This window comes from Cyprinus carpio, chromosome B11 (assembly GCF_018340385.1).
Source record: "Cyprinus carpio isolate SPL01 chromosome B11, ASM1834038v1, whole genome shotgun sequence".
Lineage (NCBI taxonomy): Eukaryota > Metazoa > Chordata > Actinopteri > Cypriniformes > Cyprinidae > Cyprinus > Cyprinus carpio.
In genome coordinates, this window is record NC_056607.1 from 16,018,642 (window position 1) to 16,034,793 (window position 16,152).

The 16,152-nt window shown below is 37.0% G+C and overlaps 1 protein-coding gene across 21 annotated transcripts in view; it reads right to left on the reverse strand.

Annotated features, from left to right (window-relative positions):
* Positions 1 to 16,152, reverse strand: part of LOC109064958 (neurofascin-like) — a 74,887-nt gene that overhangs the window by 7,982 nt on the left and 50,753 nt on the right. For 7 of the 21 annotated variants that reach the window (XM_042734191.1, XM_042734192.1, XM_042734198.1 and 4 more), the window contains 16 exons: positions 15,948 to 16,078; positions 15,173 to 15,214; positions 14,933 to 15,034; positions 14,334 to 14,531; positions 14,165 to 14,235; positions 13,841 to 14,063; positions 13,641 to 13,756; positions 13,345 to 13,555; positions 13,110 to 13,229; positions 11,989 to 12,162; positions 11,689 to 11,718; positions 8,044 to 8,298; positions 7,328 to 7,447; positions 4,121 to 4,270; positions 2,159 to 2,287; positions 1,983 to 2,052 (listed from right to left, as the gene is read on the reverse strand). In XM_042734191.1, the coding sequence (XP_042590125.1) occupies positions 1,983 to 2,052; positions 2,159 to 2,287; positions 4,121 to 4,270; positions 7,328 to 7,447; positions 8,044 to 8,298; positions 11,689 to 11,718; positions 11,989 to 12,162; positions 13,110 to 13,229; positions 13,345 to 13,555; positions 13,641 to 13,756; positions 13,841 to 14,063; positions 14,165 to 14,235; positions 14,334 to 14,531; positions 14,933 to 15,034; positions 15,173 to 15,214; positions 15,948 to 16,078 (2,142 nt within the window). Of the gene's footprint in view, positions 1,801 to 1,982; positions 2,053 to 2,158; positions 2,288 to 4,120; positions 4,271 to 7,327; positions 7,448 to 8,043; positions 8,299 to 11,688; positions 11,719 to 11,988; positions 12,163 to 13,109; positions 13,230 to 13,344; positions 13,556 to 13,640; positions 13,757 to 13,840; positions 14,064 to 14,164; positions 14,236 to 14,333; positions 14,532 to 14,932; positions 15,035 to 15,172; positions 15,215 to 15,947; positions 16,079 to 16,152 lie in introns of all 21 variants that reach the window. The other 14 variants (XM_042734197.1, XM_042734195.1, XM_042734212.1 and 11 more) reach the window with 8 other exon arrangements.

A 16,152-nucleotide genomic window follows, 5' to 3' on the forward strand; every position in this document is an offset into this window, starting at 1 on the left:
AACCCAGCCGCCAATTTGAAAGAGGAGGGGGAAGAAAAGGGATCATGAAGATGGAGTTGACCACATCATTCACATGTTAGATGGAGAGAGACGTTATAAAGTAGAAAGGGAAGTCTCAGCTTAACTTACATCTTAGCATTACTAAGCTAATCAGTTACTGAAGATCTGTGGTCTTGATCTCCTTAAAGTGAATTAGCTTTGACAAAAGGCGAACCATTTAATATTACATAACTGTTAATAATGTGACACATGAGTGGTATTAAGCTGTAGTCCAAATGGTTAGAGGATGTTTTTCAATTAGTTGTTAAGAGGTTTACATCAAATCAAACTACAAATCCATGTTACATTTCTACTGAAATGTCAAATGTAGCTTAGGTGCAGTGTTGGAGAAGCTATTACTGTCTCTGAAACCGCTCCCTGTAGCCTATATAATGCACTTTTGTAATTGTAAGTGAACAACTTCAGTTGTTTATACAGCAGTGGCCAAAATTGTTAGAACTCTTGGAATATTTAAGAGGTTTCAGTTGTTTTTGTTGAATTGGCCATTACAATACCATAAAACAAACTATTGCCGGAACTACCTGCAATGGAAGGAATCTGCTCGAACATTGAAAATGATGGCCTGGCCCCCTTAAAGTCCAGATCTTAGCCCCATCGAGCAAATTTGGGGTGAGTTGGAAAAGAAACTGGAAAGATCTACTGTACATTCAAAGGAAAGCTTTTGGCTTGAGTTGCATGGGATAACATTAGTGTTGAAGTTCTCAGGTAATATACTGACACTATGTAGAGAGATGTGCTGCCGCAATTTCTGCAAAAAGTGGACATTACCAAATATTAAAGTTAAAAGTGGTAAAAACAGTACTCACTTCTATTTTGGCAACCACTGTACCTACAATGTACTCTTTGACCTCACATACACTGGCTAGAACAATACTTCCCAAAATCCACCGTGGATTCACTCACTTAAATTTGTCACTCCTTGTTAATATAGTGTACTTATCTGCCATTCGCTATATAGGAGTGAGTGAATGAGTGAGCGATTTCGAACACAGCTTGTGTTTAGCTTGCTATGTTAATCAAGCTACCTTTGTGTTAAAATTTACTAGCTAACTACAAAATTTAACTATTTATATAGTGTTGCTATAGTTTATTTTGAACATTGCATAAGTAACATAACAATTATTAGCTTATCGAGCTAGAGATATCGGTTCAGATGTATAATGTCTGCCTAAAGCCCTCACTGACACTTGCCTTTACTTTTTGTACCCAGGTTGTAATATCCACACCATCTTGAAAGATGTGGGCTTACACAACAGAACATTGAAAATAAATTAAGGATGACAGGTAGAAAAATGTTTGTTTGTTAGGGTTCACACTGCCCTAACAAATGCCAACAGGGTAACACACTGATCCGAACAAAAACCATCAAGTGCCAGTGCTAGTTAACTAAAGCTAAAATTGTTCTAAATGGTTTTCTTTGATTGCAAAACAGCTGAAGTAAAATAAATATAAATGTTAGAATAAAAACTTCAAAAATTAGAAATGTTGCAATGGTGTTGGTGCCGACCACTGTTTTCTGAGAAATCAGTGCATTGTTTTCCAGCTGAACTGAGATCTATATTAACCGCAGCAAGCTTGTTTTCTGTTTAGGTAATATGAAAGCCTCATCAACAAATGTTTTTGGGGGTGTTTATGTAAGTTGTTAATTAAAATTTGTTTGGTTTACATGGTTAGTTGTTATTTTTGATTAAAATGAGAAAGGCATATTCCCCTCTGCAGGGTGAGAGCTAAGTTCAGGACCTGTAACAGTTAAAACAAAGTTATTCATCAACATGTTCGATATCATAAGTAGCAGAGAGTGCATATAAACAATTCTAAAGTAAGATTATTGAAAGCCCTTTCTCTTCATATGAACCCAAAAAGCTGTTTTAGGAAAAAACTGCTTACTTTTATGGTAGAAGTGATCAAAAGTGCAAACTTACGGATAGTCAAATGAACCATCTTGGTCTTTATGGTCAACATTATCTAAGGGGAGGTCTTTCTTGTCTCTCACTGGTAAAACAAAAACAAAAAACATACGTAAAACAGTTACGTATAATTTACATATCATAAATAAATAACCCTGGGTTAATGTGGCTGTGTATTTGCTGCATTTTACCTGCATATTTTCCTCCACGACTCCTCTTGATGAAACAAACAATGAGCAGGATGAGAACCAATAGAGCGACGGCACACATCAGCCCAATGAACCAGCCCTGAGTAGCAATGTCTTCCTGCTCCTTGTAGGCTGTTAACAACCAAACACACACACACACACAGAGGAGGGAGGAGAAAAAGAGATGTACAGAATAAAATGTTTAAGTTTTGTAATGATATACTCATGAGCAAGAATGTCAGAAATCAACTCCCACAGATCATTTTACACATTAAGAAGCTTGTTCTCCCCCTGCATGATTTATCGAGCCTGGAGATCAGCTGAACACACTAACACCAAATGGAGAACCTAATAAATCTCACTGACTTTCAGCAACATGGTAGGAGTCATTTGACAGCCATCCTTTATCAAAAACACATTAGTGGTGAGAACTGCGGATCTGGATTTGAATTACCCATCCTGATAATAACATCAGAGCACAGGGCGCTCTCTCCATGAACAGTTATCTGATGAAAATGGAGCCTGAGTAAAGCTCGGTTTAACCGCTTCATCAAATACTCCCCTTTTCAAAAAAAAAAAAAAAACACTCTTTTTAATAGATGCATCTTCCCAAACATTTTAGTCTCTCCTAATATTATAAAGTGATTCTAGAGAACGGACTAGATGTTTTTTTTTTTTTTTTCAGTTCTCTATTGAAAGTTATTTGGATATACACTAAAGTTCCAAAGGTTCAGCTCGGTAGTTTTTAAATAATTATTTAAAAAAAATATTTACATATGTTTTATTATATTGTAAAATGTAATTTACTCCTGTGATAGCAACAGTACATTTTCAGAAGCCATTACTACAGTCTTCAGTGTCACATGATCTTTCAGAAATCAGGATCATATGCTGATTTGGTGTTCAAAAAATTCTACAATTATCATCAGTTAACGGTTGTAAACAGTTGCTTAATATTTGTGTGAAATCCATGATACATATTTTTCATGATTCTTTGATAAATAGAAAATTATTTAAAATATAAGTCTATAACAGAAGTTATGAATATATATTTAAATGTTTTTACTGCCACAAATTAACAATTTATTGTATCCTTGATAAATAAAACTATTAATTTCTTGGTAACAGTATATTTTAAGGGCCAATTCTCACTATTAACTATAGCTGCTTATTAGCATGCATATTACTAGCATACTGGGTGTTTATAAGTATTCATAAAGCACATATAATGTTTTATTCTGCATGGCCATATTTTAGATCCCTTAATCATATCCCATACCTAAACTAATCATCTACCTGACTAAATATTAATAAGCAGCAAATTAGGGGTTAATTGAGGGAAAACTCTAAATTAATAATGAATACGTGTTACCAATTTCTTTCAACCTTTTTTTTTTTTTTTTCACTGAACCCAAACTTTTGGATCTTATGTGCTTGTCAAACACTTAATTTCAAAACAACAGGCATTAGAGTCTACTCTGATATAATATAAGGCCTAATAATAGTGGCTTTTTTATGTGGAAAATCACAGAAGGATCTATCAGTGAGAGGAACAAACAATAAAGCTGACGGTTTGGATTATATTATGAGCTCAATCTTCTATACCCGAAAAACAGAGCAAACATCCCACCTAAAATGGCATTTACACGGCTCAGGGATCCTTATCATCACAGGGATCAATATCTTATTGAACGTGCTCTTACACAAAATGCTGTGAGATTTCATCTTGCTCGCACCAGCTGAGGCACATATGCATCCTGCTGGAAAAACAAGTTTGCTAATGCATCTGAAGCAATGACAAATTCACAAAATTCTTTTTGTTCCCTGGGAAATGAGCCCAAGCCATTGGCATTGCTAGCACCATGTTTTACCAGTTACAGTGCCAGTACAGTTTTCTATATTTCAGAAGGTTGAGGTCACATGTTGAACCCTTTCTTTCTCTCTTGTGTCTTGGCCACCCCTCACCTCTGCCTGTCTCGAACGTGACATAGTTGCTGCTGATGGAGTTGTGCTCATGGGAATACACCCGCAACCGATACTTGGCCCCGGCCACCAGCCCAGCCAGCTTAATGGGAGGCTGGTGGTTTACTTGTATGCTTTTCATCGACCCATTACCCAGGAGGAGACACAAGAGAGGTGCCCATCAAACCAAGCCCAACCTAAACTGACCAAAACGAAGATAGCAGGTCATGTTTGTTAATTGAGGAAACGTGCTGCATCCTTATCCACTCTATATTCAAGATTCTTCTCTGTTCGGTGTGATATTTCTTAAGTGAGATTGTATATAAAAAGCAGGCTGGGAGCGAAAATACTGGAATATCTTCACTCAGCACACATCAAAGTCTAGCATTGGTCTATTAGGGGCATCATTTGCTTCAGTGACGCCTCTTAAAAGCTTTGATGTGAAGTTGCCGCTTAATATCTCACACTGGATTTGCTATAATGAACTCCGGTCTAGAGTGGAGGGAGGCGCATCTAGTCTCAATTACCCACAGACCGCATCTCATCTCTGAGGAAGCCGAGAAGTGGAGAGACAAATCCCAATGGCATTGTTAAAGGGTGAGCATGATGACTTAGTGAGGTTCCATGATGTTCATAAGAAACCTAAATGAAATCATCATGCACTGTGTAACTCATGGGTTGGCATGAGTTTGATGCAGATCCTTGCATATCAAAATGTGATCATATACAAGAGCCTTTGAAGCAAGCAGCCATTGGATTATATAATATGCATATCAAAATTCAATTACAGCGCCTTAAAGTGCTACAAGATCTACAAGCTGAAGTTACGAACTGGAAAGTAAGTCAATTTTTAGACAATTTTAGACAATTCCCATTTATTAATGCTCTCAAAAAAACTTTAATTTCAGTGCTTACAAGGCACAGATATTCCACAAACATTCTGGCTAGGGTTTTTTTTTTGGAGTATTACTCTTCTGGAATCATTTACTCACCCTCCTGTTGTTCCAAACCTGTATATACATCGGCAATGGGGACCATCAACTATTTGATTACCAGCATTCTTCAAAATATCTTCTTTTTTGTTCAACATTAGAAAGAAATCATACAGTTTCGGAACGACATGAGGGTGAGTAAATTATGACAACATTTTCATTTCTGGGTGATCTACTGCTTAAATACCTTACTAAAGTCAGGTTATGCCCTACCACTGCATCAGAAGCAATTTGCATGTGCATTTTAAATATGTTTAATCCTATATTACATGCACAAAATGGGCTGATAGCTTTTTAAACGTCACAATGTCCTGCTTTAAGATCAACAAAACATCTCATATGGGCTAAGGAGCTTCTACATATAGTAGCTAAGACATTGTCACACACCATGCCTCACGCAGAATGCATGCAGTTGCCACAATCTTGACAGGACATGGTGACAGGATGAGGAAGAGGGAGAAGGAAAAGGTAGTGTTACATAATGAAATAGTGAGTCTAAATGGGAAGTACTTTTGGAGAATGTGTGCGTATTGGTCCTGGTGTAATGTGATCCTATAATAATGCAGTACTTCTTAGTGAAAAACAAATGAGTCCACATTGATGCACCTCTTGGATGAAACCCAGATCGCTACAGCTACAGTACATTTTCACCGGCTTGGTGGGATATTGCATCAGGATGTACTGTACAACATGTTTCAAGGTTAAATATGTTACTCTCACTCTCCCCTTTGGTGAGTCCTTTGGTAAGAATCATTCACCTCATCATCATCTTTCTCTGAAATGTTTCCACCAAAGAAAAAAAAAAAACTAAATAAAAAACAAAGCCCAAGGGGCATCAATCAGATGTGGCAGGCTTGCTGGCATAATCTAATCATGGGACAATGGTGGCCAATATAAACAAAAAGCCAAGCAGCTGTGGGCAGCCAGACAACGAGCGCAGCTGGGAAGCCAATGGCTGAGGTAAGGGTGGAGTTAGCAATCACATCTGATGAGCCAGACAGATAGCTCAAGGGCGAAGGAGCAAGCGAGAGAGAGCAAGAAACCGAGTGAGAGAGAGAGAGACTTTGGTACAGAAATATAAACTAGTCAAACTCTAGTTAGGTATTGCATGTATCGTTTCCATGCTGTGACTGTCTTAAACATGCACAGGCACAATAGAACACTGATGGAAGATGAAGAATGGTTTTTGATTTACATTCATCTGTGTAATCAAATAGAATTAAGGGCACTGGAAAAATAAATAAAATCAGTATTTTGTCTTGGTTTACAGTAAAAAAAAAAAAAAAAAAAACTAACAAGATAAGTTCTCCAAGAAATCAATATTATATTATATTATATTATATTATATGAGCTTAATAATATAATGTGCTGTTTTGTTTTAAGCATAAATCTAACAATATTTAGTAAGTTTCAAGCTTAAAACAAGAAAAAATTATATTATTTCATTAATATCTAACATAATATTTAAAATATATATAAAACATTGTATATGCATTATATATATATAGAGAGTGAGAGTGAGAGAGAGAGAGAGAGAGAAAGTATATATATAGAAGAGAAAGCTAAACAGTATTAAATAAAATATATTATAATTTTTTATTTATTTATTTATTTTTTTACTGGTTTAAACTGTCAAAAAACTGAAGTAATTGCAGTACTTTATATAATAAGAGTGGACTGCTGGGTGCCTCAAAGTCACTGCTTTACAGACCAAAATTCTCTGTGGCCCAATTAGAGCAGGTCTTGGTCATCTCTTTTTTTCAGTCTCAAGGCGTCTCTCCCCCTCATAGATTTAGTCAAATCTCTCCCTGTTCTTAGCCACCAGTGAGAACTAGAGCTTTCTAAAGGGGACATGCATGACTGCTGATGACACAAAGCACAACGCAGTATTGCAGCTAGATATGATATTATTGAGTAACATGCTGGAGCAATGCCTCAGTTTGTGAGTTAACAAGCTAAACAAATACTGTGGACAAAAACATTACAGAAAATCACAACAGGGAGATATCATAAATGCTGGACAATTCAAACAACATTTACAATACCTCCCTTTCAAATAAACATGAGCTCCCTGTAATGTTTATGGTGATGTTCTGTAAATTTGCCATATAAATGAGGACCAATTAAACATTACAAGAGGAAGATTTTGGTCTCCAGCAGGCCCAGTAAAATCTAGCATTCCCTTCATAAGCTCTCAATATGTGCATCTGGCTCTTACTGTCCAGTGTGAACTCTAGCACAAACTCGCTGCTGTCAACGGAGAAGTTGTGCTTCCAGCTGACGTTAGCATAGTCATTGTTAGCATCCACGGTCAGATTCCAGATCTTTACATTCGGGGCTATGAAGAACAGGTGGGAGAGGAGTACACTTAAATATTTTCTGATACAAACACTGGTACATATGCTTAAACTTGAAGACCCCATGAAACCTAAATTTGACTTTTGGGGCCTTTATACCATCTGCTACTGTAGCAATAGTAAGTGGTACATTATAGTTTCATAGTTCATATCAGATTTTAGTTTTTAGAAAAATTAAAAACATAGCTATGTGCCACCTGTAAATACTGTCACTTTAAATACATCAACAAAAGAAAGAAAATTTTCATGGGGTCTTTAAAACTAGAAAATGTTAGCAATATTACTGATTTCATTTCTAACTTGTTCTTCTAAATTTCTCATAGTTTACGAGCATGCATTTAAATTTCTAATGCAACAAGACTATTTGTAAAGCAAATGTCAATACTAATTCTGCATAATCTGAGTGTTGTGTGTCCGTGAGGGAACAGGGAGAACATCAATCATGCCCTGTCCTAAATGGTCCACTAACCAAGTCAGTCATACATAATAAATGTCATCTAAACAAGAGGACACACTGATTTGATTGAATTAATCTATACTGTGGGCGTTTCCAATGCACACTGGCATTATCAGATACCCAGCATTTTCCAATCCACTGTTTTAGGTGACATGGGCCGAACAGGAAGAACTGCGGTGGAAGCTGTTGTAGTAGTGGTGGTAGTAGTTGTGGTAGTTGTAGTAGTAGTGGTAGTAGTAGTAGGTTTGGGCGGAGCAGCAGTTGTAGGGGCTGGTGTGGTTGGTTCTGGGGAAAGTATTGTTGGGACTGGGTCAGTGGAGAGGGGCGGGGGAGGAGGAGGAGTTTCGAACATCAAGGCATCCGTAAAGTTAACGGCTGAGAGGAAGAACACAGAGAAGTTAAGGTGGAGGTCCCAGGATTAAGCACAAGAGAGACAAAGAGAAGCGAGAAAACACAGAAAAAGAATGAGTTAATTAGATGGAATTCCCACAGTTCTCTTTTTCCAAAACGTATTCAGTGAAAGAGAGTGGCTATGTTTCGAATGGAATACTGGCATACTACTGCATTCTACCTGCTATTTATACTATTATCTTCTGTAACCTACACACTGTGAATTAACTATATGAAAATAAATATACACACATAAACTACCAGTCAAAGGTTCAAAGAGTAATTTTTTTTTGTTAAGCAATTGATATTTATATTAAGCATGTCATTAAAAATGACAGTAACATTTCACTATTTTTACTGTACAGTATTTTGCTAAAATAAATTTAGCCTTTGCAAACATAGACTTTTCAAAAACATTTTAATCGTACCATCCCAAAACCTTTCACTGATAGTAGTATGTGCATGTATAAGAATTCAGTTTCCTGGATCTACTGTAGTATGACCAGAGATTATGTCATGCCTTGAACAATATTTGCATCTTTAAGATGCTAATATTTTGTAATGCTTGCATTGTTTGTTTAGCTGGTATTACTTTCTCAAATATTTTTGAAATACATATGAAATATTCATGCTCACAACTTTGTGATATTTGTGAGCATGAATGTCAGCAAGTCATTGCATTGAGAAATACTAAAGAGGTTGCATAGAGGGTATCTAAAAATTGATTGTTGTGCACCACCAAGGGGGAAAACAGGGTCACTACAAACCACTGTGCTAAAGCTGTGCAACGCTCTGCAAAATGCTACAATATTCTCAGATCTCACTGGCATTTTGAAACAACTGAGAAATATAAAATCATATCTAATGGGATTTAACAAACAACCTTTGCAGAGCTGTCAGTATAAAAAGAGAAAATGTGTGGAAATCCATTAGAACACACAGTGGATAGAATCATTATCCAAGATAGAGACTCATAATGAAATATGTAATTGTACATTTTGCTTGCTTTTACCTGGGAAACAACGCTGCTTTGAGTACCATTAACTGACTCCATAACAAAAACTATATAAGCAGTTTCCAAACTCAATTTGACAGGCAAAACTAAAAAATGAGAGCAATCCATAAATATGCTGGCGAAGGTTAGGTCAGACAGAGAGTGTCAGAGAGCCCCAGAGTGCTTGGTGACATCACTTTTCGCCAGACCAAGACATGCTAATGGATGTGAGACATTTGCACAGGGATGTGGTTTAAGATCAACACAGCCAATCAGCCGTAACTTAGTGCACTCTTACCTGTATGTCTCCATCTGACACAAAATGTAAAAAAAAGCCTTCGACATAAGAGAAATGAAGGTGGCACAAGCAGAAGCAGAGGCGTGCATTGCCAAAGCAACAGTTTGTAAATAATGGCGAGCTGATTCACTCTTTTTAATAATTAAGCAGCACAACACTTACTATCTGCAGCTTTATCGAATACTAACTTTCATGCTTGGCATTTGACCTGCACATGCAAAAGCTACACATAAACTTTGAAGGAGTTACTGGAGACACACTAGAAAACAGCTCATAATTACTTTACTAATACACTAACTTACTATTATGCCATTTTGTCATGGATGGATTCACAGCCAAACATCATCACTCCATTACTACTGTTCCATAAGCAGCTCATCCATAAATTAGCATGAAAAATTTAATTTCCTTTCAACACAGGCATTTTTTGTTGTTTGCACAGCATAATTTGCATGATTGAAAACAAAAAACTTCTGCCACTTTTTTAAAGCTTAGTCTAATTAGCTATGAAAATACTGATAGATTTGACATTTTGGGGTATTAATCATAATTTTGCATCATTTGCATCCACTTTGAAAGAGGTGAAAGTAGTAATTTACACAAATAACACACAGACTGCTCCTTTCTGACTATTTGCAACTTCTAAATCTAAAACAGGTTATTGTACAATACAATTTCAAAGGGCTTATGATACAACTGCTATCCCTCAATATAAAATTAGATTTATTCAGTATTCATGACAATTTGCCCTTTATTTCCACCAGAGAAAAAGATGATTGCGATTTTAGTGCTATTAACACAAAGAGCATGGTCAATGGATGCAATTTTCATCCAAAGCATTTAATTATTGTACAGTTTAACCATTGGTATCAACAACATAAATTGGCTTGCCATAGTCATTCGCCACCAAAACAGTATTCTCTTCACAAATGTCAATACAATATTAGATTTTTTTCTTCTATCATCTGAACATTAACTTCCTTTCAACCTAACACAAACAACTGCATCAAGCATTACCACTAGAGACTAACAACAAAGTGGTTCAGTCTGGCTCCTGGCTAGATTTGAAACTAAAATGATGATACGAGCATGCTAGGATATGCCAAGCAAGGCATGTGGTAGAAAGTGATGTCAGGGCTAAAGTAGCAAGGTGCCATCAGGGATTAGGTGTCAGTCAATAAATAACAAATTACATGAGAGCCACACAGGACTTTATCTTATTTGTGTGGCGCTTCAGGCATAATAGCATCTTATCAGTATCTTAAAGAGGTAAAACTCTAATCATCTACACTGAGAGCAGATTCAGTGACTTCACAAAAGTGCAAAAGCCCATCCCTGAAAGCACACAGTGACATGGATGTTGGCAGACCAACAAAGAGATGGATAGGGACAGGCATTTATTGACAGTGCAGCTGAGCAGTGTTTTTCATCAGGGAAAATGTAAGAGTTAAAGGTGAAGTGTGCAATTCCCAAAGGGAACCAAACAAATTTACAATTAAAAATGTAAACAACTTTCAAATACTTTTTTCAATTAAATATAATTCAATAAACTCCCAAAAACAAGTTGTAATCTTAAAATTCCAGTTGGGATGCAAAAAAATAAATAAAATAAAATAAAAAATACCATTACTTTTGGTCAACCTATCCACTTCACCTTTAATTAAACACACAGCAAAAACAGTTTAAATGTGTACAGTATGTAGGTTTTTTGTGTTTGGCTAGTGTTGTAAAATGATTTTTTGAAATTGTAAACAAAACAAATATTATTTGAGTACATTATACAAGAAGTACAGTTTCAGTCTGTGTACTTCAAAATTTTATGTTTAACTTAAAGTGTTTCTTGCAGATTCTATGCAGTTATTTTTGAAATTTACTTTAGAATTTTCTAAATCAAAATTGTTTCTACACCAATTTTAATGTTTTTTTAGTGTAGGAATCCTGAGTGTGGCATTGACTTAAGTAGCTGCACTGTTATGTTTTTAAAAAGCAGACAGACATAATTTGAGAGAAAGACAGACAGAGGCTGAAGCAGAGACAGAGCAAGGCAGGAGTTAGACAGGCAGGCAGTCCATTTCCCCATTACCTACAACTGTAGAGTCAGTATCTGGGGTGCCCAGTCAACACCACAGGAAAGACAGGAGGAGAAGAGGGAAGACAGGTGAGAGCAAGTCAAAGAAGACAAAGAAGAAATCAAGCAGTTATGAGAGAAACAGACTGAGTTAAAGACACCACAAAGCATCGAGAAACAACAGTGTGAAGGAGACAGAAAAGTATTAAAGCAAGAGAACGACAGGGTGGAGCACAGACAAGAACATCCAATGATTCTGCTCTCAGATTCACTAAAAGCTTACAGAACACAGAGTTAGACGACTCGCTTGCTGACCTTCATTAGTGAAATGTGGTGACTCCACGGCATACACTTCTCCTGCTCCGACCTGTGTGCGAGCTGCAAGGTAGAACTTGAACCGTGTGAAGCGGTTAGGCAGATTCATGATGTACTCTGTCACATTGGGTGGAAATTTCTGGACCTTCATCTCTCCCGCCTGTGTCCCGTTCACTGGAATCGCAGAAGCAGAACGGAATTAATACGTTTTAGATTTTTACACTTCATGAAGAACATTTCAGTAGTGCTTGCATTGTGCAAAATTCAAGTGCTTATGGTGCATTCTAGTCATGTTGGAAAGACTTCACATGAACACCACCACAAAGTCAGAATTATGACTGGGAAACTTGCTTTTTGTTGCTTTAAAGTGCATCTGGTAAATTTATAACTACAAGTCGGGCATATGTTATTACAAAGTGTCAAGCATTTAAAGTGGAAACAACACTTTCTATCACTATTTATACATTGCATTTTTATATAAAATAAAACATTAAAGTTGAGTGATTAACTTTGCAGCATTCACTACAGACTTTCCTTCCCTCTCTCCGATCGCGACAGTAAATAGAGATACATACATAGATACATAAAATACATATTATAGATCTATGTTTCTGCCATGTTTCAAATAAGCATAAACAACATGTGCATGATCTAGAATTACGAGTTTTCCACTTGTAAATACAACTTTTCTCAGTCATTTATGTGCTAGGAACTCGTAAATACGATATTCGTGGAAAAGTTGTGGCCGTTTCAGTCAGAAAACTTGGATGCAGCGTCTGTATTGATGGTAAATATGTCTAAATTTATGAAATTATACTTTTTTCATTTACAATAACATTAGATAAGTTGCAGGTATAACAAAATGATAGCAAACATAAAACATAAAGCAAAAACACATCTGTTGCACATTCCTTGTATATTTTGAAAGAGTTAAAAATCTTGCTGTGTTTTTTTGAAGAAAAATATACTGGCATCTTGCTCCGATCAAAGTGATTTAAATGAACCTGAATTTGTAATTATGAATTCCCAACTCGTAAATATGAACTGCACATGAGGACTTGAAGTTTCTCTATGTTTACACACTCATTTTGGAGGTTTCTCTTTGTGTACGATGAGCTCACCTGTGTGGTATTGAAGTGTGTATCCTATCAGGACACCGTTCGGCTCCAGGGGCTTGTCCCACTTCAGGTGAACCACGCCTGTGTGCCTCTGAATCCTAAAGTACTTTGGAGCACCTGGCTCTATGAAAGGATTATGAAAGCTGTTCATATTCTGATTTTGGATACAAACGTCACATATTTGACTTCTCATCGTAGCTCATGCTTCACCACTAAATCACAGTATGGTGAATCCTACCTCCCTCCTTGGTGTAGAACTCCACAGTGTTGCTTTGTGGTCCCTCATATTCTCTGTTAGCCACCACCATGTACATCTTGTATTTGCTATACGGAAAAAGCTCTGTCAGGATGCCAGAGGGCTGTTCTGCCGTGGTGAAGAAGCCTTTATGCAACTTTGTCTTATTCACTTTCAGACCCTTAATGAGGCTGGCCTCCCGCCAGTAGTACAACTGAGAATATGATATGAATACTGAATTAGCAATGGTAGCAAATAAGTAAAATGTTTTTGTGTCAGGCAGGTGCTTGGTCACTCACCTTGTACTCTTTAAACTCTCCGTTCACAGTGCTGGGGTCCACAGGCACCCAGTTTAAATTTACTTTGGTGCTGTTGATCTTCGACACCCTGAGTTCTGTTGGTGCAGTGGATGGTTCTGATGGGGGAAAAACAGTATAAGTACAAAAGAAACCAGAAAAGACTATAAAAGTGTCATTAAATATGAAATGTTAGTACTCACTGTCTTCCCCAGAATAACCGATGACTATGTTTGACTCAGGGCTGTGTCCAAAGTCATTGATGGCCTTTATTTTGATCTCATACGGGACATAGGTGTCTGTATTATGAATAATGTGCTTCGTTCTGGTTGTGGTTGTGTTATTCCACTCTTCCTCAGTGTCCTTCCTTCTCCATGAGACCATGTATCGCAGGTTTAGCCCATTCCTTTCTGTGCTCTTAAGTGCCTATGAAATGTACAGATAGATTAGCTCACTAAACATCACATCCATTTTTTTTTGTTTTGTTTTGTTTTTTGAGGTACTTCAATAAACATGGTTCATTTTACCTGCCATGTGATCTCCATGTTGTTCTTCTTGCTTCCCCATCCTTTAAGACCACTCGGCACAACATCAGGAGCTGAAACAAATCATTATACAGTATGTTACTAAATGACTGTTTAAGCACACTCTCAAACACATTTCTGTCAGGGCTTATAGATACTGCTGATCTCTTACGGGCTCCGCTGGTCTGATAGCGGGCAGAGGGAAGGCTGGGTTGACTCTGGCCCACAGCATTGATTGCAATCACTCTGAACTGGTAGTTGACAAAGGGTGACAGTTGCAGGTTGACTGAGTTTAGGTTTCCATTAAATATAGACAGGTTCTGCCACTTCCCCGGCTCCCACCTGTCCTCTTCAAACTGGACAAGGAAATCTGTAGTAATGCAAGAAGACACAATGGGAAAATTACAAAGTCTATTTAAAATAAAGAGCCTACACAGAGAAGGAAACTCAAAGGTACATGATATTGAAGATAAATTGATCTTCCGGTAAAATGGCTGGGAGTCAATCTCAAAAAGAATTAAATTACTCAATTCATTTGATTCTATTCACCAAAAAGACTTACTGACATTTCTTTTAAGGATAACATTATAACACCGATTGATGTCAGATGTGATAACTAGATGTTTTTTATAGGTCATATTTACTTGTCTGATCAATGTCAATCAATCAACATAAAGACACACAAGAGCATCGACAAAGTAGTGAAGACAAAGTTCATTCACTGAACTATGGTCTTAAAAAAAGACATAAGACTCTATACTCTAAACTTACGCGTAACAGGACTGTTGTTTTCATTCCCAGGCACCCAGGTGAGTCTAACACTACGTGCTGAAGGGTCCGAGAGCTCAAGATCCTGAGGGGGGTCGGGTCGATCTGCAAGAGAACAATATACTAATTAACCAAGTTAACTTATACAATTATTCTCAGAATGTTAGAGTAAAAATTAAATACAGAGATTGATTGTTAGAGGCTTTAACTGGATATTAGAAATAACTGTACTAGATGCGTTACCTGCAGAGGCACTACGATTTGAGGCAGACGAGATGTCATCCTCTATGAGGTAAAGGTCAAAGGTCAGAGGTCAAGGGTTAGTGTGGCTATTAGTAGATAAATATCAGAAAAAAGCAGTATAGCTAAAAAAGGAAGCACAACAGTAGTAATATTCAAGCAAACTATGAAGCTGTGGGAAGTGCTGTTAAGAGCACAAATCTATAAGTTATAGAAGTGCAATAGGCATTTTATAAAACGGATAGTTCCAGTCCTTGATTCTGATTGGTTGAGCTGTGTTCGAAGCTGTTGTAAATTACTCTACAAACATACAATTCTTTGTTTCTGCATCTGTGAGTTGCTTGACAACCAATTGTTGCAACCACAACCATTTCAGAGGAACTACATTGTTTGGCAGAAGAATGTTTTTATTAATATCATTAGATTTTATTTGCTTTTTGTATTCTGTGAAACCTTGCTACGTATATGGAACAACCATTTTATAAAAGCAATAAGCCCCATGATGCCGTGGTTTACAGTGAATTTAGAATAGCTAAGGTTTTTTTTCCACTCTGCGTCATGCCTAACAATGCCCCTTAGCTGTAATACATTCACTGTAAACCACGGCTTCTTGGGGCCTATTGTTTTATTATTATCCTCTGGAAATGACTTGTGACTGTTCTACATGTCCATATCCACTTAATATCTATTATGAAATATGTTACTAGCCATTAGCAACATGAGAAAGGTGCATAAAGGAGGATGATGTATTGTAGGATGAATGTGAATATGTGTATACCTGTAACTGTAAGGCGAGCTGAGGCAGAGTTCTCATCTATCTCAGTTCTGGCAGAGCATGTGTAGGTTCCTGCATCTTCTGGATTGACATTGTAAATAGTCAAAGTCTCATTATCCTTTCTGATCCGACCACTAAAACAAACAGGAATTAGACGTCAAGTACAGGACATACACTACCATTAAAAAAGCCTTTTTAAAGAAATGAA